We start from the raw sequence: 27,824 nt of genomic DNA on the forward strand, positions 1-27,824 counted from the left end.
TTTTTTTACCCTAGAATGGGCCCTTTATATTTAAATACTTTATATTTACATCAGGAGCGGGTCCTCTCTATGGAAGCCACCATGTTTTTTACAGTAGCCCAGACTGGACAAACTAAACCTTTTGAGTTTTTATGACAACTGAAGTCTACCACAGGTTCTCTTTTCGTGTTTGGAAGGGGAGGGTGAGGTGAGGGGTGTTCAGCTGCAACACGCAACTTCACCACTGGATGTCACTAAATTCTACACCCTGAACCTTTAACGTGTGAGTGTGCATATGAGTGGATTACATAACACTTTGATGAAATGTATAATGATAGTGTATATATCACAAGGACATACACGTATGTATAGACCATATTCACAAAACACAATTTGTCTCATAGGGCTTAACAAGGCTAACACGGCATCCTCTGCCCTTAACCCTCGACAAGTGTAAGGAAAAACTACCAGAATTTTTTTTATTATCATGGGAAAATAACGTAGAAACCTCAGAAACGGACAGAAGTGCATTTGATTAGAAGAAACAGATTTGAGCATAATGGAAAATCAGTCTTGTGATGATCAGATGCCACCATGTTCATGATCCATTTTCCATGAGGATCCACCAGCCTCATGCATGAGTCATCTGAGTTTTTCCTGCAGGTATTTGCAGTATTTGTATTTGATAAATTTTCTCTGTCACTTTTTCTTTTAGTGCGATGATGTGTCCATCAAGACTGTAACATCCGGGGGCGGGTCCACAGTGGAGTGGGCGTGTCTGCGCTGGCTACCAGGAAAAACGCTGGAGGAGAACCGGACTCACACACACACGCACGCACGCACACGCACACTCACTGCAGAGGAGCGAGCGGGACACCAGGAGGAACATGTCCGCCTCCTCACGCACCGAGGGACGGTCACACCACCGGAGCAGCGCGGTCCAAGCTCGCCCTCCACCTCCTCCGCTGTAGTTGAGCAGACACTCGCCGCCTGGTTCCACACTTATGTTCTGAAGGCTTCTCTGCTGCTGCTGGTCCATCCTCCTCCTCCTCCTCCTCTTCCTCCTCCTTCCTCCTCCTCCTCCTCCTCCTCCTGCTGCTGCTGTTCACCGTCCCGTCGCCAGGATGGACAAGTCTCTCTGCAGTCCGCATCACGGGACCAACAAAACAAACTCTCCCTCCACGGAGCGGGGGAACTCAGCGAGGAAGCCCGGCGGCCGGACCGGGACGCACAGCCCCGGCTCCAGCTCCTGCTCCGGCTCCGGCTCTGGCTCCGGCTCCGGCTCCCTGGGCGGCCCGGCCGGAGCAGGAGGCAGCCGGGAAGCGGGGCTGGGGAACAGCATGAATGTGCAGCAGAGGAGGAGGCAGCTGGAAGGAGTGCTGAGCAAATACACCAACCTGATCCAGGGCTGGCAGAACAGGTAAGAGGAGCACGGATGGAGTTCAGGTGGAGGGAGGAGGTGGGAGGAGGTGTGAGGAGGTGTTGGCTTCATGTGTCCGTGGCTTCATGTTGTTTTGGCTCCGTCCACGTTGCACTTTTACCACCACGTCACTGTGAGGGGGGGGGGAGGAAGGGAGGTGGGAGGTTGTGGGGTTCAGATCCAAACAACCCCCCACACACACACAGGCCTGATGGTGACTGACCATTATCACTCATACCTTCATATATTAAGTATTTACAGTATTTCAAATTAGTCAAATCAAACTTCATTGTACTCATTGATGGTGAGATGCATTTTAAGAATCTAAAGTTCAACTCTGCTTTTGCAAATTATATAATAAAATAAGTATTTACAGAGATTCCTGCATTGAATCACATGGCCCGTGTTACATTTAGACCTGGATCAGCAGGTGTTTCATTGATTCATAATTTACTTAAGTCATTCTTTGACTAAAAACTATTAGATATCAATGATTTTTGACTAAATACTTGCTGGTTTTCTTTGGCACCAATAAGAGTAAGAGAGGAATATCTGTTTGGAAAGTTGTGAACTGCAATTTCCACTATTTTGACATTTGCCAGTGAGAATATTAAAGACTAATTGATAATGAAAGTAATCAGCCATTGTCATTCTAGTTGTGTTGGATTGCATTTTCTAATATTGAGTTGCCTCATGTATGTATATTGGCAAGTATGTTTTATTAAAGACAGGATATATCAACACACTCCTCATTCCCATAAAGAAAATAAATGCCCTCATGAAAGCATGTATTCGTCTGACATGTAAACAGGAATATGAATGCAATATTCGATTAGCAACTCATATAATAAACATCATGATAATGTCTTATTTGGAATAATGTCAATAGCAGGAATATTGCTGCTTAAAAGTAGTCACTGACATTTCCCCTTATGGCAGAAATACTTAAATACAGTCAGTCGTGCAGCAGCTATGGAGAAACATCACCATTCATGTGCAGTCGTGTTTCTGGCCACCTGATGAGTGTAAGTCCAACACTGACCCTCTCTTAAGTCTGTGTTTGCTTTCTAGCAACTCCTTTTCTACCAGCTTATCCCTCGGCTGTGTGTGTCTGCTGTTTGGTGCTGAGCAGGTAAAGCCCAGTGGGAGTTTTCAGAGGCTTTTCTCTGGAGACAGGTGCCCGCTGCGGCTGAAAATCACTCGGTAAGAGCAGCGAGAGGGAATCAGACGAGTGAAGTTGTGAGATGGACAGAGAAACAATGAGTCGGGAGTACAAAGGAGCTGCAGACGCACACCGTCACACTGTTTTCAACTTCAGTATGTCTTAACTACATAAATACACATGATGGTCACTTTAAGGGATGTTTATGTTCTATATTTATTCAAAATAAATATGATTTGTTGTCAGCAAAAAGTAATTGTTATAAGTAGAGCTGAACAAATTAATAATTTAATTATCGATTAATCTCCTGGTTCCTTTTTCACATTAATTGCTTAATCATTTGCTCTGTGACATGTCAGAAAATCTTTAGATATCTCGTTTCATCATAAATAAACAATAAATAGTAATATAATGAATAGATCATCCATTAATGAGTCTGATGTTTATAGGCATAAAGCTTGATGTGGCTCTTTAACTCCTGAGGATAAGTGACAGTTAGACAGTTTGTGTGTGTGTGTGTGTGTGTGTGTGTGTGTGTGTGTGTGTGTGTGTGTGTGTGTGTGTGTGTGTGTGTGTGTGTGTGTGTGTGTGTGTGTGTGTGTGTGTGTGTGTGTGTGTGTGTGTGTGGTGTCTGAGGCGAATTGATTAATTGACCAACTGTATAAGATAGGATTTATTCAAGGGCTGCTGCATTGGATTGTACAGGTGTACCTAATAATGTGGTAGCATAAAAGTGTATAGGGGGCGTTCACGCTGCGCTGTGCGCTTCCTGCTGCAGGTTGTAGATAATATGACTTATTGGGTTTATTTGACTGTTTCAGACATCTTACCTGTAGTTGTGTGATATTCCGTTGCTCGTTGGGAACAGAATATCTCGGTGCTTTACTGTGCGACTGAACGTCATGTAGCATTTATGGGTTCGCTCCCTGATTAACTCAACTCCCACGCCGGAAACCAAGTTTTTATGAGAAACTGTGAGTGTGCTTTTAATTTGAAAACATCACTGCAGCCTGCACTTGTTGCTCTGAGCAACACATACAACATCTGGTTGCTGTTTAGGATGTTCTAATGTAATGGAAAAAGCCTTTTCTTGCAAATTTCCTGTGCACTGCTGAACACCTGTACAGCTGATGAATAATGCAGGATTTCGGCTCTGCAGCTGTATAATTTTGTGAATGGAATTTCTTCTTCTTTTTTACCCATATGCACACAAAAATAGCTGATGTGTGCTGCTTCGCTGTAGTGGTGCTGCAGAGGAGAAGGAAGCCAGTGTGAGTGGGAGAGGTGTGGGGATATATAGGGAGGTGGAGGTGGAGAAAACGAACGGCTGCTCCCTGCTCTCCTATCAAACTGACAGACAGATGATGCACTGAACTGGATCTCGATCTGCACCCCCTGAGATACCTGGGTAAAAAAATACACACATGTTCTCTTCAAAGAGGAAACAGCGAGGTGGCGTTGATCAAAAGAAAATTATGTCTGCGATGTTCATGTGGGATTTGTCGTCAGTTGCTTGAACACACTCACACACACACACACACAGTATGTATGTAAACAGACATGCTGTGCAGGCTGTTTTCTGCAGGGTTAGGTTATTTCCTTTGAGATGGTGCCTTGCTCTGTTCCAGTGTCACAGAGCCTGAAGGCAAAGGTCCCGCTTTCAACCGGAGATTCCTTTCAGTTCATTGACCAGAGCCTTAGCCTCGGCCTGGAGCTCCACTGTGCACACACAGATCGTGAGCATCGACTAAAGGATCCTGAATATGTAGCCCGGAGCTGGAAATGCTATCAGATCAGATGTTTGCACAAACCCCTGATTTTCTGCAGTACTGCTCCTCGTTAGAACTATGATGACTTGTACCTCCCAGGTCGCCTGTGAAGATTAATAATTATCACCAAGACTCCTCTTATCTCATCAGGAAGCAGTTTTGATCTCTCAAAGAGCCGCGCACAAAGACGGAACAATCATCGTGTCATTTGAATGCAAATTTATGAAATTAAATTTCTTAGTTTAGTCTTTAGAAGGAAGGGAAAGGCTTCATATTTTGTTGAATGCTGCCATTCCACACATCCAATACACGTGTTGTTCATGTGAATCTGAAATGAAGATGAGTTAATTCTACACTACGTGAATTTAAATGACTCCTGGGGTCGTGCTATTATTATGTTGTATAAAGCCATTATGTCACTCAGTGAAAGGGGGCTTTGATTTGCAAAAGCAGAGTTGTCCTCCAGATTCTTATCAGCAGCTTGAATATATTCTAGATATTTGCTTTCCTTTGTGTGTGTGTGTGTGTGTGTGTGTGTGTGTGTGTGTGTGTGTGTGTGTGTGTGTGTGTGTGTGTGTGTGTGTGTGTGTGTGTGTGTGTGTGTGTGTGTGTGTGTGTGTGTGTGTGTGTGTGTGTGTGTGTGTAATACATTTCAGGAAAAACTTCAGTGCACATGGGATAAATGGCTCTGGTTCTTATAGAAGCTTTCAAACACAGAATCGTTTGAAGCAGGAGAGACTGCGACTGGTGGAACTCGGTGCCGGAGTAATAACAGTCACGTTCTCAGTGTTCGTCATGTGGAGGGAGTCGTAGTGTGTGTTTGGCTGGTGGTGTCGTGGTGGGCCGCGGACCTGAGTGGAGCTAATTCTGCCACTGTGTGGGTGGCCATGTGTCAATGTGAAGTGCTGCTAGGTTGACGTGTGTGTGTGTGTGTGTGTGTGTGTGTGTGTGTGTGTGTGTGTGTGTGTGTGTGTGTGTGTGTGTGTGTGTGTGTGTGTGTGTGTGTGTGTGTGTGTGTGTGTGTGTGTCAGAGAAAATGTGAAAAGGTAGCAGTTTTTTCTCTATACACACAAACGCACACACGTATATTTGCACACGTTCAGACTCAGCCTGTGAAAACAGATGTATGAAGACATGTTAAGTAAATTGCAACAGAACGGCCGCATTACAAACTGGAGGTGTGGTGTTTCCTGTGCAGTCAGGATGCAGATAGGCTGCTCTACAAAGCTGCTTTTGAATTGCTTTGGAGGAAACGTAGGATTCAGCGTTTTTTGGAGCTTGACCCATAATAGATAATAATGAAAGAAAATCACCTTGGTTCTGTTAGACTGGGTCAGAGTCGCGTATGAAGTGCAACAAAGCTTCTGCAGCCAGGAGTCAAACCGTGTATGTTTGGGTTTTGTGGAATGTGACCTAATCACTGGAGCCCCGACTGTTCTATTTTTAATCTGTCTCTCGGGATTCCCTCAAATTAAAGTGCAATTTGAATTCCACCTTTAAAAGATAATTAGTTTCTTACTATTGTAGGTTTGACATATGTATATAAAAAAAGCCAATAATTCCTAAGATCCCATACAATTCTTCATGATATAATAATAATAATAGACATTGCATGTTCTCAGCGCATATGTAGATTTTCCCTGGGTACTCGGGGATGTTGGCCCTGCCATATGATGGCGACCTGTCCCGGCTGTACCACGCTTCTGGCCCAATGTCTGCTTTGATTAGCTCCACCACACATACAGGATAAGTGGTGTGTATACAGTAGAAAATGGATACAAGAAATACAATATTAAACATAACGTTTCTGCACTGTTTCTCTGTAAGATAAAACTTGCATCATATTGGAACATATCAACAAACATAAACCCTGATACAATATGTCTGTGAAAGTCATATCAGACAATTTTTCATCGTCCAGGTTATAAATCGGTCGGGCTGTCGCAAAAAGACCAGATTTATTTGCAAACTGATCAAACAAATGTGGGAGATATTCCTCTGCGTTCAGCTTTTAATTCAGGTTGTCATCTGTTTATCCTGAGGATTGTTTGTGCACCTAATGCCCAACATTTACACGCAGATCACAGAAATCGTGCAGAGCTCTCTCTCAGTCTCCTCTTTAGACATCACGTTGTAGAAAATCAGGCTGTAAGTAATGCTACACGTGTTTGTTCTGCATTTATATGGTCTTAAGTGGCCAGTGGAGTGGGGAGTTAAGGATTGTGAGGGATGAATCATCTCTTTGCAGATGTGCTCGGTGGAAAGCTGCACCGCTGTGCCTTCTCTGATCAAAGCTGTGAGTTGAGTTAATGTGGCTCTGCTGTTTGTCTCTCTGGAAGAGGAGGAGGAGGAGGAGGAGGAGGAAGATTTGGATTCATGATTTCTTTTCTTATGCTGGTAGCTTCAAAACAACAGGTGTGGTAGAAGTTGACAAAACATCTCAAGTCAAGGTTCACCTCCTCATTTGTTCTGGAGCTTTTGATCACATGTCTTCGTTGGCAGATTGTGTTTTCTGTACATGCTCAAACTCAAAGTGCGGTTAAAAGCTCCAGAACAAGCATGGATCATTTTGTCACCTTCTGTTTCTCAGGTCAGGAATCACCCGTCAAACAAACTTTTAACTGCAGCTCCAAATGGTCCGGCATCAATATTTTTGATGTTAACTTTTTGAAAATGTCTCCCTTTTATATAAAGTATAAAGTAAAGTCTTTTTTTTTACTGTGATGTGTCAATATAGTTGTTTTCAGACGTGCACTGAAGTCCAGACGTTTTCCTGAAAATGGCTCAACCCTTTTTTGCCCCACATTAGTTAAAAATCATCTATTGCTACTTTAATATTTTCCTTTGATTAGGGTGTGATAGTAAAACGTTGGCTCACATCACCTCTGTGACACTGCAGTGCTACACATTTGACTCCAGGACAAGCATCAGCCACATCTCCTGCCAATAACCGCTGTGCTTTACAACTTTCCTCCTGCTCCGATTATCGTCTGAGCATTTTTTTTAAAGAACTATCTACCAAAAGAGCAGCAAGGAGACATCACAACAAATCCTGCTGACGAGCGGTTTCCTGCAGAATCCGTGTTAATGCCATTAGGAAGTAGCAGTGTTTCTGTGGACGTGGGCGAATGTGCTCGACTAAGCTCTTTGTCACGGCGTCATTCTCGTTATGTCGGTGATTTATTTGAATGATATCAGCACAAATGCTCAGTAGTAGAAAGCTCTCTGTTGTTACAGATGTCTGCTCTTGAGTGGGTGAGTGATTTCTGAGCTGTGAGCCAGGGATCAGAAAAGCCTCTATATATAGATCCGAATTTTCCTTGCCAGAAAAAGTTAGAAAGTGTTCATGTCCTTATACAGATAAGGTGGAAATTTGCCTGAAAATGTTATGATTCTATTTCCCAAACCCTGACAACAAATCATTTAAATCATGCCATTAATGCCCAAGGGGGAAATATTTAGTTGGGTTTTTTTTGTGGGTGAGGACATGTTGGTGTTTGGACTGGAAACAGCCCTGCGTCACGAGGAGCTGCAGTGGTAATCCTATGAGAAAACATGACCCAGTAAGCCCAGTTTGAGAAAAGCAATCTTGAGGTTTTTCAGACATCAAAAACACGAGTCATTACTCTGGCGTTTTCCCATTTACACCGAACCAAACAAGCATATTGCTTCTTCCTCACCCACTATGCAGGCTCTCCTTTTTTACATCGCCTTATCTCCCTCCCTTATTCTAGTACACGGCCGTGGTATTAGATCCGTCCATCCATCATCTGTACCGCTTATCCTTTGAGGGTCGTGAGGGGGATGGAGTCAGTCCCAGCTGACATTGGTTGAGAAGCGTGGTACACCCCGGTCGCCAGTGTATCACAGGGCTCTCATGTATCGACAAACGATCTCCAATGAACCGAACCTGCATGTAAAATGGACTGTATTCATTTAGCACTTTGCTAGTCTTAAGTCCCACACACTAAAAAATCCGTGCAGCGATTCTTCTATCACACACTCCAGGTACATTCACAGTACAGTCGTCCTGCAGTGGCCACAGGTTCGATTCCTTCCCTCGTCGTCCCTGCTCTGTCTCCTCCTTCCACGCTTAAATCTATACTGTCAAATAAGGGATTGAGGCCCAAAAATATCTTTAAAATACACAGATAAATATGTCGACTAAATTAAGTTCACAACATCTTCAGCTCAACTCGACACCGTGAAACTAATTCACTGGAAATGACGTGAAATTGACTGCTCGTGGTCTAAGTGGTGAAACAAGCGCGGTGCCAAACTTCATTGATCCATCAGTCCATCATCTATTTCATTTTCTCCGGTTTGCTGCAGCTTCTTGCTTCCAAAGGTTAAGAGTTCAGCCTGAGCTCAGAGTCTGCAGCGTCGCTGATCGGGTGATGTCAGCACTGTTATGACACCAGCGAATGTAAGGACCAAGCTTTGTTGTCCAGCTCCATCCATCATGTTAAAGGTCTGCGTTATGGTTTAACTGGTGCCTGGAGGGGGTCAACATAACTGCTGACGGAATAAGGGATAAGACTTCATACATAGGACAGTGTGTGTGTGTGTGTGTGTGTGAGAAGCCTGGACAGAAACTGACGCAGGCAGATTGTTCCCTGGTTGGCTGTGGTCGACATAAATCACCAGCTCTCCTGGTAGAAGGCGGCAAGCCTGTGAGCGGGGATACATTTTCAGACAGCACCATTCACTGCTTCCTCTTCAGGGAACTCCAGAGGGTTCATGGGAAAATGCCTCCAGTAATAAGGATGCACACACACGCACGCACGCACGCACGCACGCACACACACACACACGCGCACACACACACACACACACACACACACACACACACACACACACACACACACGCACACACGCACGCACGCACGCACGCACACACACACACACGCGCACACACACACAGCGCCCTTTCCTCTTACTGCTGGCATATTTGAAAGCTAAAGCTATTTCTGATGTCATCTGTCCTAATATATAACAACTGTTCGATGTTCTAGTGCTGAAATATAATTGCTCACAGAAAATATTTGGGTTTTGCAATATTAATCGGACAAAACAAGCAATTTCAAAATGTCACTTTGGACTCTCAGGACTTGTGAGTGTTTTTGTTTTTGTTATTTGACATTTTATAGACTATTGATTTATTAAAAAAATATAATAGGACTGTACAGCCAAGTTATTGAGTTTATCCTGCAGGTGAACACAAATATCTGAAGCAAGGTTCATGATAATCCACACGCTGGGACATTTCACTCAAGGCTGCAAATGGTGGCGCTAGCGGAAAAGTCCAGCAACATTTACTGGGCTTCATCCTCTCAGAAATATCAATATAGTCCATCCATCAGATGTTAATGTATTTCAGTCTGGACCAACATGATTGAGCGATTCACAGACGCACGTGTCGTCGCTGCAGCCACGAAGCTAACATGGCGAGAAACTAGATCTAACTTTTGCAGAATACTGCTACCAGGGCTTTTTTTTCCTAATCTTAATACACTTAGTTACCAGGTTTTTAGACACATCTCGCTAAAACTAAAACAGTCTTGCAATAGACCCAGCGTTTGTGTAGGTTTTATGATTCAGTTTTTGTTGAATAAAAAGCAGTAAGTCTAAGACTACAGCATGAGGGCACGTTGAAATCAACTGTTGCTGTTCTTTGACACATCCGTGGAGAAATCAAACCCTGAGAGACAGCGGGGCGGACAGGTGTCTCCTCGCAGTCTCTTCAATTATCACATGCAGCCGCGATGTGGCGATAGGAAGAAGCAACATCTGTATCTGTGCCATGGACGAAGCTGCTCGATAAACGCCCGATCAATACTGCAGCTTCTTTAATCGGGGATGAAAGGGGAGCATTGATTGGTAAAATGGTGAATCTCGGGGGCGGGGGAGGAATGAGGGCGGCGCAAGGAGCGGTGTTCCAAACCGAAAGACGCGGACAAAGACGACCGCCGTGACCTCGGGTGTCTTTGCACAAACATGCAAAGGTTAGCCAAAGCGTCCTAGTGGCTCTCCGCTGTGTTGAGCTGCAGAACCAGAACAAAGAGTCGAGTGGAGTGGCCTGTTTCTTAAATGTCATAGAGAAACCTTTCTGGTAACAGGAAATGAAATGTGTGTGTGTGTGTGTGTGTGTGTGTGTGTGTGTGTGTGTGTGTGTGTGTGTGTGTGTGTGTGTGTGTGTGTGTGTGTGTGTGTGTGTGTGTGTGTGTGTGTGTGTGTGTGTGTGTGTGTGTGTGTGTGCATATGGTTGTGTGTCTGGCTGGCATTAAATCTTCCATCCAGCGATTCAATTACACAGTGATTGAATGTGATTCATTAATCACAAAAGGGGAAATGTGGGGTTTAATTTCCACGCCTGGAGCTGCGGGTTCTGCCAAAGATGACCACACTAATCGCTACCTTTAGTAATTTGGAACGAGGATTGCCAGCTTTATGTTGGTTAAAGCAAACTTTAATATGCACACAGGGGAGTTTTTTTTTTATGAATCTTGTGTGAACAGAACAATATCCCGCAGGTGTCGTTGGAATGAGAGGTAAGAAATTTAAAGGCGTTCGTTTTTTACGGCATCTCCCTTCGGTGTCATCTCACACACATTCCTCGCTCTCCTCCTCATCTTTCCTTCTCCCTCCCACATCCTGAAAAGTTTGTGTATGCAGCAAATAAAAAAAAAAGGTTTAAGTTTCTCTGGTAAACAAGATAATGAGAGCATAAAACAAAATGATGATAACATTGCTGGCGCTTCCAATATTTCCCTCTCTGGTTCATTACTTTCTTATTTCCCTCTCTCCGTCTCCTCTGTTGCAGGTACTTTGTGTTGGATCCAGAGTTGGGACAGCTGCAGTATTTCGTCAACGAGCAGGGGAAAAGCCAGAAGCCCCGTGGGTCCCTGCCCCTGATTGGTGCCTCCGTAACCCCGAGCGACGAGGCTCCGCACATGTTCGTCGTAAACTCCGTCAACGGAGAGCTGTACAAGCTCAGAGGTATGACCTCACGCCGTCCTCAGGCTGCCCGTATATGGCAAAGCACAAACACTGAGTGGAGTGTGTGTTTTATGTTGGGAGTCACTTGGAGAGCAGAGTGCATGCTGGGAGTTATGAATTAATTTTTTTTTCTTTGTGTTATTTTTGAATGTGCAGAACCGCTGGTTATCAAAAGAACGTGTTTTATTTCTAAAGCTGCTCTAATTCATATTTTTATGAAATTATTATGCTTAAAACCAAAGAAGTCTGTTATTAGTGATGGAACATTTCGCACTTAGCAGCTCATTATTTGGCTTTAACGCTCAATAGCTTCACTGGCTTGGTCGGCACAATCCTCAACTATAGTAAAGATGTTTCCGAGGCCAAACTCTGAGCACCGCTGCACCGGAGTGGAATATTTCTTTAAGACCTGGTTCCTGACAAAGCGCCTGTAGCTGGTCCCTGTGCTGAAGGCCGCTGCTTTCAGTGACCTGTATCCACTGCTTCAAGAGAGACTCCTTTTCACTGCTGCTCCACTTGAGTCGCTGGAATGTCCCCTCGCACTCTCAAGGGGGAGGATATCAGAATAACATGGCCTATATTCCCTGTGTAACGCAGTGATCCATGTGTACTGAAGCTAAGAGGAAACACTGATCCCACTGAGGAGAGGAGGTTGTGGGGCTGAGCAGCTCACAGACGGAGGTGTTTTCATTTCCAACAGCTCTGTGAGATTCAAGAAATATCAAGAAAGTCTCTGAGGGAAAAATATTTATCTTTTGAAGTTGATCTGTTTTTCGAGGTTCAGCTGCTGCCAAAACTATGCCAGCGACGAAAAAGCAATATTATTGATAAAAAACTTCAATTTGTTTGAACAGCAGGGGACAAAGTGCCTCATGTGTGAGTCCTCTGCAACCTGTGATTAAGCCATTAGACTAAGATGTGGTTACCATGGGAACATCCAAAAGACCACCTTAAGGGAGTGGGGGGGCTATAAGGTTCAGTCAAGAGTCACTGTTTTTCCGGCTTCACTTATAAGCACGTATCATCTTACAGAAGCTTTAAATGCCACCTTTGTTCTGTGGTTCTTTTCACAAGAAGGTTTTGAATTCATTTCCTTATCGCTAACTGGTGTAAGAAGATACTGGACACCGAGAGAACCTGGAGCTAATGCAAAGAGCCCACTCCTCACCTATATAGTTTCAATTCACGCTCTAAAAGACCATTCACTCCTCTGAATGTCAAACTGCCCAAATCCAGATGAGAGACGGTCTGGGAGTCATCAAGGAGTTTAGTTTCAAGTCCTCCTGAATACAGCATGATGTTCATTTTATGAATTATGGTCCCATTTAAAGTCAAATAGACATGAAACACCATATGTATTGGGGCATAGATACCGATTGATTGACAGCTATTATTATCCAATGGGTGCAGGTGTCAGGTGTAGGTGGGCTTTACAAAAACCAAGATGGCGCTGCGCAAAATGCCAAAGACTGTAAAACAGCAGCCCACGAACCAACTTGATGACGTCACAGTGGGTTGCCACTTGGCGATATATCCAGTCCATTTACCATCGACTCCTCGGGGGGGCCCCTAACCCCACCACCAATACCTGAATCCAAACCTGCACAGCTGCCTTGAGGTGTCTCTTGTGCAACCACTGATCTCAACGTCTAACTTAATCCGTCAGGGGACTTTCGTGTGACATCTAACACAGCTGTAATGTAGCCTGAGGGTTTTTCTGGCTCCGACCCAAAAGGAGCACAGTGTAATTAGCTAAAGCCGAGGAATAGAAAGGGAGTATTTCATTATTGGATGTAGGGAGACTGCAGGGCCTTGTGCTCCGTCTGTGCTGCTGAGCAGAGGTGAAGAGCAGGGGGACTTAAATCATGTCTGAATGCTCGGATTGTAAATTAAGCTGTTAATCATAACGACGTCAGCCAACGGAAGGGTCAAGTTGTGTTCAACAGGGCTGATTAAGATGCATCAGAAATAATGAAAACTCTACATTTCATCCTGTGTTTTGATTTCGATACGTCCTCGTGATTGATGGTTATAAACCCGGCGAGACATTACGATACAAACGCGGCGTTCTGCAACAGCATGAGGCCGTTTAGCTGCAGACTTGACATTTTCAGCTGATGTGATTATCCACAGCAGCGTCCTCCACGTTATTATCTTGCTGGAAGTGAGCATCACATTTCGCCAGCTACAAACATTTAAGTGTCCTCCGACTGTATTTCATGGATAGTTTGACATTCGGAAAAGCTGTTACCGATGAAGATGATTGATACCATTCTTACATTTGAACATTAGATATGGAGTCAGCATCAGGAGATGCTTAGCTTAGATTAGCATTAGAATCTAAGGCAGTGGGACAAAGCTAACCCTGGTCTGTGTCACTAAAACAACATCAGCCTACTAACACCTCTAAATATGACAATTTGATAAGTGAGGTTTTTATTTGGTGCGTGTGGTGGTTTTGACTGTAGCTTTATATGTACAGAAAATATAATGATATCAAACTTCTCATCTTACTTTCAGCAAGAAAGACACAATTATTCCTCTAAGTCAATTTTGAGTAGCCTGTGCGTACTTTTCTGTATCTCGAATAAATTTATTAAATTCACAAATATGTGGCAAAAGCTAATTTACCTGGATGTTTCAGGCTCTTGGCTTCACTTGTGTCACCTTTCGTGCCGATGTGGTAAAATATCATTCTGCTTAAATATGACATTCAAGCCCATTCAAAGCAATTAAACCTGAAATAAGGACTAATTCACCTTTAGTGTATAATATAGTGTTACTGCCCGAGTATGAATTATCACAGGGTCGAATTACATTGTGTCATATTGACCAAATACATATGTTTAAAGTGCCCTGCTCATAATACCTCCCAGCACTTGAATCAAATCCAACTGCCGATCAATCCTCACACTTACCATCGTCATAACCACATCTCTCACAAAGCTGTAATTAAAAATTGTGTAATTAGATGATGATGGTGGTGATGAATGATTGAGTGGGAAGGAAGTTTCTCTCCCTCTTACTCAGCAATGTCCTGATATCATTTCTGGGATAGATATTTCCAGTGGAATATAATGCACAGACCCGGAAGGGGGGTGTCTGTTGTTTTTCATTTGAAACCTGCAGATGGACCAGATTCTCATTTCATTGTTAATCTCCTCAGTTTCTGACACGAGCCCTGTGCATTCATCAGACGAATCGGAAATGGCACAACGTCACCTCCAGGTCTCTTGTGACAAAAACAACCAGCTGTGCCTTTTTTTTATTTATTTTTTTTTAAGTATCAGGATCATAGAATTCTGCCTGAATGAGAACATCACGTCCTGCTGTCGGCGGAGAGCGGTGTGTATGTCGTTTGCGTCACCACATCACGAACAGGTGCTTATTAGCATAGCCACATGCGGAGGCTGCTCTGCTCAATACAGACAACTAATTATCTTTAATCACAGCTAAGCTTGTGCACATCACAGAGGAAAATATCAGATTTAGATGCCTGCTCACTGTCAGGGTACAAGGTCCCGTTTTGACTCGGATGACAAGAAGAGGAAAAGTGCTGGGTGCTGGGTATATTTTCTTGGTTCAGGTGTTTCTGTACGAGGCGAGCAGACGCTCCCAGTGGGAGAGCGCACGTCTAAATGCAGCACTTGACAAGAGTTTCATCTCGTTTTCTCAAGACTTGCCTCTTCACTTAAAAAGGACTTTTGTTCTCATGGCGGTGGCAGGTGTCTGCGGTGCAGGTGACTGACAAGTGTGAATTGAGTTCTCCATACTTCTGAAATAGCCTCCATCAGCATGGGGAGAAAACGCTTAACGTAGTTCGTAAAGAATACAGTTAAGTTTTATATAAAACTAAAGTGTTAAGTGTGTTTTAAACAGAAAGATGGACGACTTGAGAGCTCTGCAAAAGTGAAGCCAAAGTGTCCTGATTGCCACCAGGGCGTACCGGGACCTTCCCCCTGCGGCTCCCCACTCTGATCCAACTCTGGATCCATGTGTACAAACATGGCAGCGTTTCATTTCTGGATAGTGGGAGGAAGTGCAAACATTTGTGCATTTTAAGTGTTGTGAATGGGTTTATATGCAAAAAGTGACGTATGTAGTTTCACACCTCCAAACCTGGCGGCAAAGAAAAACTAATAGATACTTTATGTAATAGATATTTTGTTGGGGATGCACCAGGTGCGCCGGATTGGCATCTGCCCCGATACTGACCTCTCCAATAATTAGTCAGTGAAATGGGATCAGAAGGATATCATTTTCTGACCTGGAGCGAGTCAGCACAAGCAAACAGTCAGCGTCTCCTTCACCTGGAGTTCTGCAGCTTTCCATGTCCGTCATCAAGTTTTGGCTATTTCTGTTCAGATAGACGGAATCTGTGCCGGGGGGGGGGGGGCCACCACAAGCAGGCAGAGGGAATCAATGCACTTCCTGTGCTGCGTGCAAATCGGCCAAATGTGTCGCTGGTGTTTGTTGAATACTGAATGCTACAGGACATCATTCAGAGGGCAACGGGATCAAATGGTCAGGTAGACTGTTGACAAGTTGAATAATAATAATGTGGCAGCAGATGAGATCAGTGACATCCGGCAGGACGTCCTCAGTCAAACACTGTCCTCGTCACCTTTTGTCCACATGGGAAACTTTCTTTAAATCACATAAACACTGATGTTGGCTGTTGTCTCTCCTAAAAAGAACCTGCAATTATTATCATTAAAAGTCACAAAATCCTAGAAATTCTCAAGATTCAACATTCGCTTCGTTCCTTGTGCTCAGACAATAATTTTACTATAAAAAGTGCAATTTTTTGAATTGTCTTCGATCACAAGCATCGTGTTCCACAAGCTGCTGTTTCCAGTACAATAATATAAATGTAATAGTAACTATCTGTGGATGTGGAGACACTCAACAGACAGACAACTCTATAACTGCATATTGACACAACTGTGAACGCATGTAAGGACTTATTGGTCTTTCTGAATGTCATGTGTGTCTTGTAATTTTATCAACATCTTCTTGTTGAATGTCTCTTTGCAGCCTCTGACGCCAAAGAACAGCAGTTGTGGATCACTCAGCTCCAAGCATGTGCCAGACGCCACTCCGACAGCAGCGCCAAGGTAACACACACACACACACACACACACACACACACACACACACACACACACACACACACACACACACACACACACACACACACACACACACACACACACACACGAACAGTAACCGTTGGCTAAGCTCTTGTTGTGTGCTGCTCAGGAGGAAATGCCTCGACATTTCCCTGTGGATTCCTGTTCTCCTGTATGTTTATAACTGCGACTGTATCAGTACACCCAGGTTCATGAGTTCAGCTGTTGGTCATTGTTACACATGAGGCCATCCGGCCTTGTCTTTCTTTCAGTTCTGCTTTTACTGAGTGTGAAGGTGACTTCTCGTTTTAATTTAAATGGTGTTATCTCCTTTCCCTCGAGTCTCTTTTAACACTCCAGAGTTTTGAAGTGGTGGGAAGTGTTTTTTTAAATAGTTTCAGCATTTTTTTTCATCTCTTTTCCTTCCTTCATCTTTTTGGTCCATGTAAAACTAGCTGTTCTTTCTATGAAGTCTTGAATTGACACCAGTTCTTTAAAAGTACAAACTAATGAAATGTGGTTGATATATCTAAACAGGTAATTGATTAGAATGCTGTTTAAAAGACTATTTTATCACTTTGCTAAATAATAATAAATGTACAGAATATTATGCTAATACCTTTTGGCTAAATAACACTTAGTGAGGCTATTTGTCTTTGCTCTGTTTTCTCTGAACAGTGTGAAAACTATTTAGGTCTAAAACAAATATTTCTTCATATTCATACATAAATATGAATTTATTTACTTGGTAAAACCTTGTTGTTTTATTGTGGGCATTTACCAAACAGCTGTAATATAAAATATGTCCTCCGTCTGTATCTTGAATTTCTTGAAGCTAATATAAGTGTGTGGATTTACCAGTGACTTGGTTTTGAGGGGCGGATGAATGACCTGAAGCAGATGGTGGAAGCCTTCTTCAGATATTTTAGCATGAAAGCAAAACACGACTGAGCCAACTCGAGGGGGATTTCGTCTCAATGCACCACATGATTTTCTTTCATGTGCTGTTCAGAGCTTCCTTTAATTTTCTGACTCCCTTTCATTTTCTCCTCGTGAACACAAACAGAGCAAATCCACAGTCGCACGCGTTAACAAATGTCATCCGTATAAATGCCACGTCTCCGCAGACAACAATTAATTAAATCTGTCAGCGTGTCTCTGACATTAGAACTCAGCGTTCTGCTCAAAAAAGAAAGGAAACATTTAACAAAAGTAAGGAAATTATTGAAAAGTGAGGAAAAATTTGTTTAACAAAAGAAGAAATTATAAAAATTTAGCATGGGGGGGATAAATGAGACAAGCTATTTTAAAAAGCAAAACTAATGATAAGATACTAGAACTGAGAAATAAAGAATTTGAAATTTAAAAATGTAAAATACATAAAGATGTGGGTCTTTCCAAACACAGCTTCTTCTGCACGGAGTGAAGAGCTGAGTTTCCACCCACCAGGTGAAACTTGTCTAATTCGAGTGTATTTTTAGCTCCTCCATCCACAGAAGATGATTTTGGTAAATATGGAAGCAAGCTCCTGCTGCTTCATTTCAACTTGAGTGTTTAGCTAAATGTCCCTGGTGTCACTGTCGTCCTCAAATCCCTCTGTGGGCGTATTTCTGAAAGATTACTGTGTCGGACGTAGTTTAACCACATTTATCCACAACCACTCTTTTTTTTTTTAACGTGGGCTGCATGGATTAATATTTAGTCATGTGCATTTTTGGGGGGTTTAGCGTGGGTTTCAAGGGATTAGACAGTGTGTGTCTGTGTGTTTTTGTGTGCTGACTGTATCTCTGTGGGGTGTTTCTCCATTGGCCGGATCCAGTGGAGAATGAGGCTTGTTATCGAGCTGCCTCTGGAGCTGCACCACAGTTCGTGACAATGTGAGAATCAGCTGCACTCGAGGGACAGAAATAATCCAGGATGTATCATTTCCATCGTCGACTTTTCCAATAAAGTGGATTTTGTACATTGACTTTGTGAAGGGAGGTCGTTTCCTTGCTCTTCGCTGCAGCTTTGAAGGAACGAGCTGATGTTGTTGAGATGCTGGTCGTGATGAGTTTGGGTCTCGTGTATATTGATGCCTTGTAAAGATTACATTTCATACCACTGACGTTTATCATTGTAGGAAAATGTATGACTTTATCAGTTTAGGAGCATCTGTGCTATTGTTCAATAAAACCTTGCAGTAAATCTGAACTTTGTGAAGCTTATAAAATGTATTTTTTATTGACCCTGTCAGACAGGTGTTGATTAAACTCTGCTTTATGCTCGTTAGAGATTTTATTGTATTTGATTGCATTAAATCAATAGATCTTTCTACTGTATCCACCCAGTTTGCAGACATACGAGTAGCTGCATACTGTAAATTGTTCATACAAGACATGAGTTGTTTTACAAATTTATTAGAGAATTTGGCTGAAAGCAAAGTGTCCATGACTATCCGACTACTTCTCACTGTACTAACTTTTTCTTTTATTGGTTGACGTGGGTTTGTTAATTGTCTGTAATATAAAAATACTTCCAATTGTATAGTATGTAGTTATATACCTCCAATTGTACTATGTATGCGTAGTGATAAGGGGACAAGTAATAATATAAATATCACTGTGACTTTACAGCAAATTTGGGGAAACTTTCAGAAAGTTTTGTCTAAACTACTTACACAAATAGTTAACCAATTAAAGATAAAGAAGGAAGATAAGGCATCTTATCAAGGTGTTGGGTCACAAGCTGCAACAACAGCCTTAATGCACCTTGGTCGAGATTGTCCAAGTTTCTACCAAATATATAAACACCACTTATCAAAGATATTCCCTCATTTAGAGTTTTAATGATGAGCACTGACAATGTTTACCATAGAACCTTCCACAGGTGTTTTAGCCTTCAAGATCTCAACACAGTTAAAGTGAATACTTCACACATTTTCAAACCATTCAGTGTCCAGTGGTTTCCTGTTGCGAGGAAATTACAATTGTTTTGTTTCTTCTCAAAGTTGTTCAGGCGACTCATTTCATTTCTCTCTCGCTCTCTTTGTGTGTGTGTGTGTGTGTGTGTGTTTGATTTCAGGTGAGGAAACTGAAGGGCTCAGATGAGCACCTGAGTGTGGAGAGAGCAGGAGGAGGCCAGGAGGTGCTGGTGGGTCTCCACACACACAGACACACACACACACACACACACACACACACACACACACACACACACACACACACACACACACACACACACACACACATCTCAGAGCACCTGACGTCTCTGTACTTTACTTTCACAAACTTAGTTTCACCTTCAAACAGAGGAAATGAAAGGGAAAGCTCCGTCTGTCCTCTAATGTCCATTTTCCCCCCACACACACACTCTTTCATGTGTCTTTTTAAACAATTAAATACTACAGCCTCATTATAATGCCTCATTGCCGATTCGCTTATTCAACATGTATATATCTCCTCAACACTTGAAACTGCTGCACAGCTGGAGCGAGGGGGGGAGGGGGGGGAGTCCTATTACTCTGCTCAGCCGTGATGAGAAAAGCAATCAAAAGATGAGAGAAAATTGGATAAGCGAGGAAAAAGTGGCAGTAGAAAGACGGCCTCTCTCTGTCTTTTTTTGTTTCTCCTCTGCCCTGCGGAGCCGAGCGGGCGTTTTGTTCCTGTTCGGTGACTGTGGGGCTTTTCCCCGGCAGCAGCTGTTGTGACGATACCCACTGCTGTGGTCTAATCCTTCCCTGAGCTGCACTGTCTGCCTCTCAGATCGTTATCGCAGCTACTCTGCTGATGAGGCTGCCAGCGGTGGGAGGCTCTGCACCGTCTCTGATCACGGGAGCTTGGGCAGAATAATTTATTTATCACAAAAAAAAGGGTCAGAAGCTGTTTGACAGAGCGCTGACTCATTTTACGCTGCTGATCGATGCAGGTGCAGTAAATGCATATTTCAAAGTATACTTTATTTTGAAGTTCATCTTGTTTAGTATGTTGGGATGCTAGTTTTCTCGCAGCGTTTTGTATAATACAGTAGTTGGTGTGTGGATAAATCTGCAGGGGGTAACGACCTGGTGGTGCTTCTGTGGGTGAGGTAGGATATTCCTTGTGGTTCATAAAATCTAATTAGTTTAAAAGTAATAAATAAGTAAATATACAATATAAAAATCTACACAAATATGAAAATAGCAATTATATGGACAATGTAAACAGAATTAAAAAATTGTTGAAAATTGTATTGAAAGTATTTATGTATTGAAAGTACAGGGACATATTAATTCCACAAACAAATGGGTTTTGCACAGTTGAATGAGTGAACTAGTCGTGCAGCTGCAGAGTGTGAGTGTGTGAGCAGAGCTGCAGGAAGGAGAAACCTGTGGATCAGTCTGTGGCTTTACAATCATGTGTCCTTGTAGGAGACACTAGATATCAGGCATTTGAGCTGTTTGTCTTGGACCCAGGACGTCGGTTCATGGTCCCCCAGGTGTGTGTCGGGAAGCTGGCTGCAGGTGGGGAGACGAGGCGGCTCGGTCGGGTAGTTGTAGGTTATCGAGCTGATGAATTCAGCTCGCTGTTTTTGTTGATGAAGCTGAATCTACACACACACACACACACACACACACACACACACACACACACACACACACACACACACACACACACACACACACACACACACACACACACACACACACTCCTGACAACTCCTGACAGGAAGGGCACATGAGTCAAACCATGGACTTTGAGTTGCTGGTAATGTTGTTTACTCTCTGCTTGACTAAAGTGTATTTCTGCGGCTGCTGCACAGCTCAGGCTCCACCGCTGTGTTTGTCTTTCAAACTCAGCTTGAGCTCAAATCTCCACATGTTGAAATACGGGTGGAAAGAAGAAACCAGGAGGCTGTTTCCGAGGCTTTTCCTAATAATAAACCTTTAGGCCAGAAACAGAATCACTTGATACTTTTATCTGAATGCAACTTTGAACCAAGGTTGTTCCTGAACAGCACGCTGAAGAGCGTGTAATTGGTTTTGTTCCCTGTTGTGTAGAATATGACAGGTCGGCAGCTGACTGGTTTCGACCCACGCTGCCTCACGTGGGGCCCAGTCCGCCCACGCTCGAGTGACCACAGAGCACCTGTGAAGAAGAGACAGTGTTTTATACCCAGAAAGAACTTAAGTCACACCAGTCCCCTAATTTTCCAATGGACGACAATTTATGTCATAAGTGTATTTAAAATTTTAATTGGAAAGGCAGATTTCACAGGTTTGACATTTAAGTCTACTTGTTTGAAAACCTGACATTTGAATGCTACTACTACTACTGCTAATAATAATAATGATAATATTAACTTCTTCTTACAAATCTTTTTTCCTTTAGTAATGTAAAATCTTTCTTCTTGGAGACAAGTCGCTCATTTCTTGAACATTTTAAAAACAAGTTTCTACTATAAACTGGAATCCTCTCTTTTTTTTCACTTGTTTGAAGATAATTTGGGTTTTAAAATGTAATTTAGGTGAATTTTTGGGGGGGAAAAGAAATACAATTATATTCATTCTTCCTGACTTTTTAGTAGTAGTTGATATTCACTTGTAAAGGGAAAAAGGAAACCACTTACAGCAAATGTTCACGCTGAGACCGGAACCTGTGACGTGGGGTCGCAATCAGACTTTGCTTCATTTTAAAGGAGTCACAAGCTCCACAGTCTACAGTGACGAGCCCAAAGGAGCTGGACCCCCTGCTGTGTGATGTGATTACACCTCAGTTTTAGTTTATAGCTCTTATATTCCCTGCGTTGCTCACACCTGTACTTCTCCACCTCCCTTCCATCGCTGCCCCTCTTTTCCTCTTCCTCTTGGTCGGACGTCTTCCAGTTTACGGACGTCTACGGAAACTCTCGGGGCTCTGTGCCAGTTTTGGAGGACAAAACCTCCGAGTGTCGATCTGTTCTCAGCACGGCTCCTTTTTCTGCTTACTCACGGCTCGTGGCCCAAAGCCTCGCACAATACGACAGTGTTCTCTCATGTAAGCTGATTATTTTCCGTTAAAATGATTACACAGGGACCCACCTACTATAACTCACTTTATTTACTGTTTGGCTGCATCTAATCTAATCAGGAGAATGTTCTTGCAGTTATATTAACCTCTGACACTTATATTAACATGTTTGTATAAATGTGATGTTTTTGCCCCCAAAAGAACAACTCAAACAAGCAGAATAACAATAAAGTTGTTATCCCAAATCATAATGTGACATGTTACAACCGCACATTGGCCATAGATTTGATTTTCCTGCTTTGCTGCAGAGCTGGCAGCGTTTCTGCAAAATAACAAATGCGAGTTGTGTCCCTCTCGGTGAGCAGTGCGCTGGGGTGGAAGTTGTTTATTTGATCCATTTTATTTTCACGGCTGCAGTGACCAGACCTCTGTGTTTATCTTCTGGAGGATGAATCTCTGGTGGCTTTTCCTCGCTGCGCTGCTGTAAACTAATGGAGTGCGAGGACGGACGAGAGGGAGAGACACTGGTCTGACATGGCTGCGTGTGTGAGCGCTCAGGTCAGCGGGCGGAAGAGGAAAGAGTCACACAGGGGCAGTGCAGGAGGTGTCAGCATGAAGGATGTGATGTGACTGTTGCTTTGGCACAGAGAGAAACAAAACAACATAATGGATGGCTCCCTCTTTGTTGGAACTTTTTTTAAATAAAACTTCTCAATTCTCAGACCTAGACACCAAAATGACTGTTATAATCCATCAAATGTAGCTGCACACGTCAGGGACAAATGTTTTGGAGTCATGACTCATCAGGGGACACATTATTGGACTTTCTATGGATTTGTAAGTTTTGTTTTATATCTTAAAAACATTCGTTCAACCTCTCACCTGCAGCTCCGTGCAGGTGTACTCACATGCACAGTGACATCACTGATGGGTGCGGCTACAGCTTCAGAACACATTTATGACCACGCAGGTGAAACTTTAAACAGCAAAACACTGTTACACCCCGGTGTTATGTTGCTCTTTAAGTCATAAAATCATTATGTTATGAACCTTTACCCACCTGAGTTGCATATATAATAAAAAAGAATAATTAACTTCTCTATATTGAACCTTTGGATATAAACGTTATAATAATCAGAAGAATAAATTGTTTGTATTCCCAAAAAATGTTTTTAAACTCTTGACTTTCAGAGTATTTGCATTTACACACAAATATACAGTGATACAGGAGCATAAATCTGATTACATGTACACAAATAATCATTCTATTAATGATGCTCGGCTATTTTCTTTATTGATTTATTGTTTTATTTCTTGAAGTACTTTCCTCAAGGTTAATAAGCAGAACATTGACGCCCTGTCAGCTCTAAATAATTATTGTTAGGTTCATAGATAATTTTAATTGTGTTGATTTACAGTGAAGGGCAGCATCTCTCTTGAATCCGAGAACCAAGAAGAATGCTAGTGGTTAATAGTAGCCGACTAATGGCTGATATCAAAATAGCTACTAGCACTTTATTTGTTTACCCAACATTAATAGCTCATGCTGTTGCTGTTCATTCACCCTCTCCCTCCCTCCATCCCTCCTCCAGGGCTACTCGTCCTCCGGTCGGACCCGTAGCTTCTCCCTGCTCCCCCACCTAACCCCATCCTCATCCCCGGGTTCCCAGAGGCACCTGGGCCACGCGCCCGCGCCCGGCAACATCGTCTCCATCACCCACCACAAATCTCCGGCTGCGGCTCGGCGGGCCAAGAGTCAGTACCCGGGTCGGCTGCTGGAGGTCAAAGAGGTGGGTGTCGAAAGGAATGACGGTTGTCTGCACAGTATGAGAGTCAACAAGCTGAGACAGCGTGAATGGACAGTTGGTCTCATTTTCATTATTTATACCAGTTAAGATCACGTTGTCGTAGTCACCACATCTGCTGCTGAGATCTGGAAACACAGCCACGTTGTCTTTAGGTTACCATGGTTACATTTCAGCATGACATCCAGGCGCTCGGTGCCTGTCCTGAATTAGAATGAGGTGATATTTGAACAGATAATGGATACAACTTCAAAAGAACTCATACACTGTAGTTAAGACATAAAACGATTTTAAACGTGGACACAGTTTGTCCTCGGTGACTTCAGCCACACAGCTGCGTTGCAGTTTGCGTGGCCTCTGTCTTCAGAGCCTTTCCTCTGGTCTCAGGTGGGACCGTGGTGCAGTGAGTTCAGCAGATATTTGTGGCGTCCTGGCAGCCTTGACTCTGACTGCAGAGCGTCCCAGTGCTCCGCTGCACCTTTAGCTTTGTTGGCATTTTCGCGGTGTGCAGTATATCAATACTGCTTAACATGTCTGTGACAGAGGCAAGAGCTGGTGGAGCTTAGGCTGCGGATTCAGGGTCCGTGTGGTGGAGTGTGTTCAGTCATCAACATATGAGATGAGTTGGCAAAGAAGATAAACTGTGAAGGTGATGAGCGGAGAGAAGTGACTGAGCTCGTCCATATGGAACATTTCATATTATTTAATCCCTGAATGAATATGGAGCAAAGCTTGTGCAGTTTAATAGTTTTTGCCACGATTTCCATGAGTTTAAACATTTATAGTTGTGCAAGCACATTCGGACTTAATTAAAAATAGGTCACCAGACCTGTCAGTTGTGGTTAACACGTTGTCCTCATCTGCTACATCTCTACACACTCATCACAGTCATTCACTGTTCTCTGCTTATCTCTGGAGAAGATTGTTTTCCCCCCGTCTCGTCCTAATAGCCTGTCTTCATTTGGGCTTTGGTGATTAATTACGAGAGATTTGACCAGAAGGCAGGCGAGAGAAAAAGATACAGAAACAAATATATGTTTGTATACCTGGCCGGCAAACTGCAGATCCATCAGCTGCACTACTTTTGCCTTCCCCTTTTTGTTTGGAGATGAAATGTGGTTTTTCGGATCGTGACCAGGAAGCGTGTGTGTACCTGGCTTCTGAATTATGGAGATGAAATGTCCTCACAGGTGAAAGAAGCGTGGACCGGGAGAGACAGGAGGCTTTCTAAATGTAAAATACTTCTGCTGCTGTAAACTGTTGGTGCAGATGATGAGAATACAAGTTGACGTACGATCCTCGCAGGATGAGCAGCAAACCGTCGCATTTCAAAAGCTGGAACCACTGGACGTTTGTCTTTGCTGAATAAATGAAGGAAGTGAATACATGTTTGTTTGTGAGACAAATTGTTTCAGCAGTAATTACCCGTATAACTTTGTCTTCTTGACGCTTATTTATGCTGCCTTTACGTACAAAAAGTGAATCGTCAAATACGGAAGAAATCAACGTAGAGTACGGACAGAAGGCTCCGTCTCTTTTCTGTGTAAATATCTATTTAAGGTTTAGTTTTTATTCAGACACTGCAAGCAAAGGTTTTGATCTTGTTGCTCATTGAAGTTTAAGACAATATTTCCCCTGTACGACTCTCAGTTTGTGACTTGTCTGAAAGTCAACACCCCACAGGAACAAAAGAATTACACACATTTTGCCTAATAACCTGTCGTGTGATAGAAACCTCACAGTCGGATCTGAGCACCTTCAGTAAAACTGGTACCCCAACAGTTCATCTGTCTCCTCTACTCGTCTTCCTGATGACTCTTTGACGAGCATCAGTATTTCATGCAAAGCTCTCTCTCTCTCTCTCTCTCTCTCTCTCTCTCTCTCTCTCTCTCTCTCTCTCTCTCTCTCTCTCTCTCTCTTTGAGGACCTGCCTGGCTTCGACTTGTTAAATTCCCCATTCGGATGCGTCACGCTGTGTGTCTGCGCCGCTCTGCTAAGAATATCTCTCCTAAATGATTCACTCTTTCACAGAAAGAGAGCAACCAGCGATCAATGTGAGCGGAGACTAATTTCTCACCTCTCAGGAGCGGCGCCTGCCTCCTCAAACCGACCTGGGACACTTTGAGTAAATAGCGAGCAGATGGTGTGATCATTAAGCAAAACAAACACTCCTCTGGTGCCCGGGTTGTCTCCGCAGACAGAGAAAACGAGGCCCCTCTGTGATGGTGCGATTCATTTTTCTGTTCTGCTTCACGTTTCTTTTCGGTCCAGACGAGCTTGGCTGCCGCTTCCTGTGACCTGATTCTTATCTGTGATTTAGCTCCTCTTGTCATCTCTCGCTCCGCATCCACTGCTCCTCCTGCCTCAGCCCCCCCTCCTTCCTCTTGTCATTTGTTGTTCTCCAGCCCTTTATTCATAACAGGCTCATAAACTTGTCTGACGGGTCTGGCAAAGGGCCGGGGGATGCTTGAGTCGACGGTAAAGGAGTCTGCTTGAAATGTGATTAATGCACCACTGGTCACGGCAGAGACCGGAAACCTGCAGCGTGCTGATTGTCAGGCGATTTATCGTCAAGCAGAAGATGTTGCGTTATCCATTTGATTTCCTGGTCACTATTGCTGATGATAATCATAAACACCACTCTGGTTCTTCCTGTCCAACAACTTGGGTCGTGCAGGGAAAGTGGTTCTTGCACCTCAGTGAATCTCCACAGGATCTCCCTCCTCAGATTTGCCCTGTGGAGCTCCGTCCCTGCAGCGCTCGCTGAACCAGGCAGAGACACAACGAGAGACACAACGAGAGACACCACCGAGTCGGACATGATTGTTGTTTCTGAGTGTTCACCGCTCACCTGGATCTGAGGCTCAGCTAGAGGTGTCAGAACAGCAATAACAAGCGGCACAATAAAGAACTTTGAAGCTACGTGCATACAAATATGATTTTAGCTCGGTGTCAGTAATAATAATCCCCGTTCAAACTAACAACCCTGAAAATGCACATCCCCAGATCATTCACCTTCACTGGGTATGTGTGCGCCAGTGTAAACAGGAAGTAGATTGTCTACCTTGCAGCCGATTCGCTTACCTACAGAAAATAAAAGGAAGGAGAAACGGCAATGATGAAATGGAAGATGAGGGATTTCTTTGACTGAGGGCGAGGTGGAAGTATTTTGCCTTCACTGCTTCTAGCGAAACATATTTGTTCTTTTTGTTTTTACATCTTGGGAAAACAGCAATCATTTCTGTGTATCATGCTTAGATGCAAGTGATCAAAAAAAAGTTCAGTCTCGGCTAGAGTTGAAAGAGGGATTGAGGTAACAATATAAAAGTGTAACCACCAGAAGCCTTGTCACTGGTTCTCCATTTGGGGCTTTCATCTGTTGTGTGTTGTTTCCCCGATTCTGTCACTTCTGTTTCTGACGCATTTGTGACGTCGAGCATGACTCAGCTGAGAAGAAAGTCAAAAAGGCAAACTCCTCTTTTCTCAATTGGAAAAGAGGGAATAACCTTTTTTTTTCTGGATTTACCTGCATTGAAAAAAAACATGTATACCTGCTAATTTTGGTGTAAAACAGGTATAATTGTAGTGTTTC

The 27,824-nt window shown here is 43.3% G+C and overlaps 1 protein-coding gene across 2 annotated transcripts in view; it reads left to right on the plus strand.

Moving 5' to 3' along the window:
• The first annotated feature begins 771 nt into the window (after positions 1-771).
• The window catches only part of LOC118125213 (oxysterol-binding protein-related protein 10), a 51,579-nt gene continuing 24,526 nt past the window's right edge, over positions 772-27,824 (plus strand). Inside the window, exons 1-5 of one of the 2 annotated variants that reach the window (XM_035183614.2) lie at positions 773-1,399; positions 11,154-11,329; positions 16,367-16,446; positions 19,525-19,593; positions 24,020-24,217. In XM_035183614.2, the coding sequence (XP_035039505.1) occupies positions 1,104-1,399; positions 11,154-11,329; positions 16,367-16,446; positions 19,525-19,593; positions 24,020-24,217 (819 nt within the window). In that variant the 5' untranslated portion in view covers positions 773-1,103. Of the gene's footprint in view, positions 1,400-11,153; positions 11,330-16,366; positions 16,447-19,524; positions 19,594-24,019; positions 24,218-27,824 lie in introns of both variants that reach the window. The other variant, XM_035183615.2, reaches the window with a different exon arrangement.

The sequence above is a fragment of the Hippoglossus stenolepis genome, chromosome 17 (assembly GCF_022539355.2).
Source record: "Hippoglossus stenolepis isolate QCI-W04-F060 chromosome 17, HSTE1.2, whole genome shotgun sequence".
NCBI lineage: Eukaryota > Metazoa > Chordata > Actinopteri > Pleuronectiformes > Pleuronectidae > Hippoglossus > Hippoglossus stenolepis.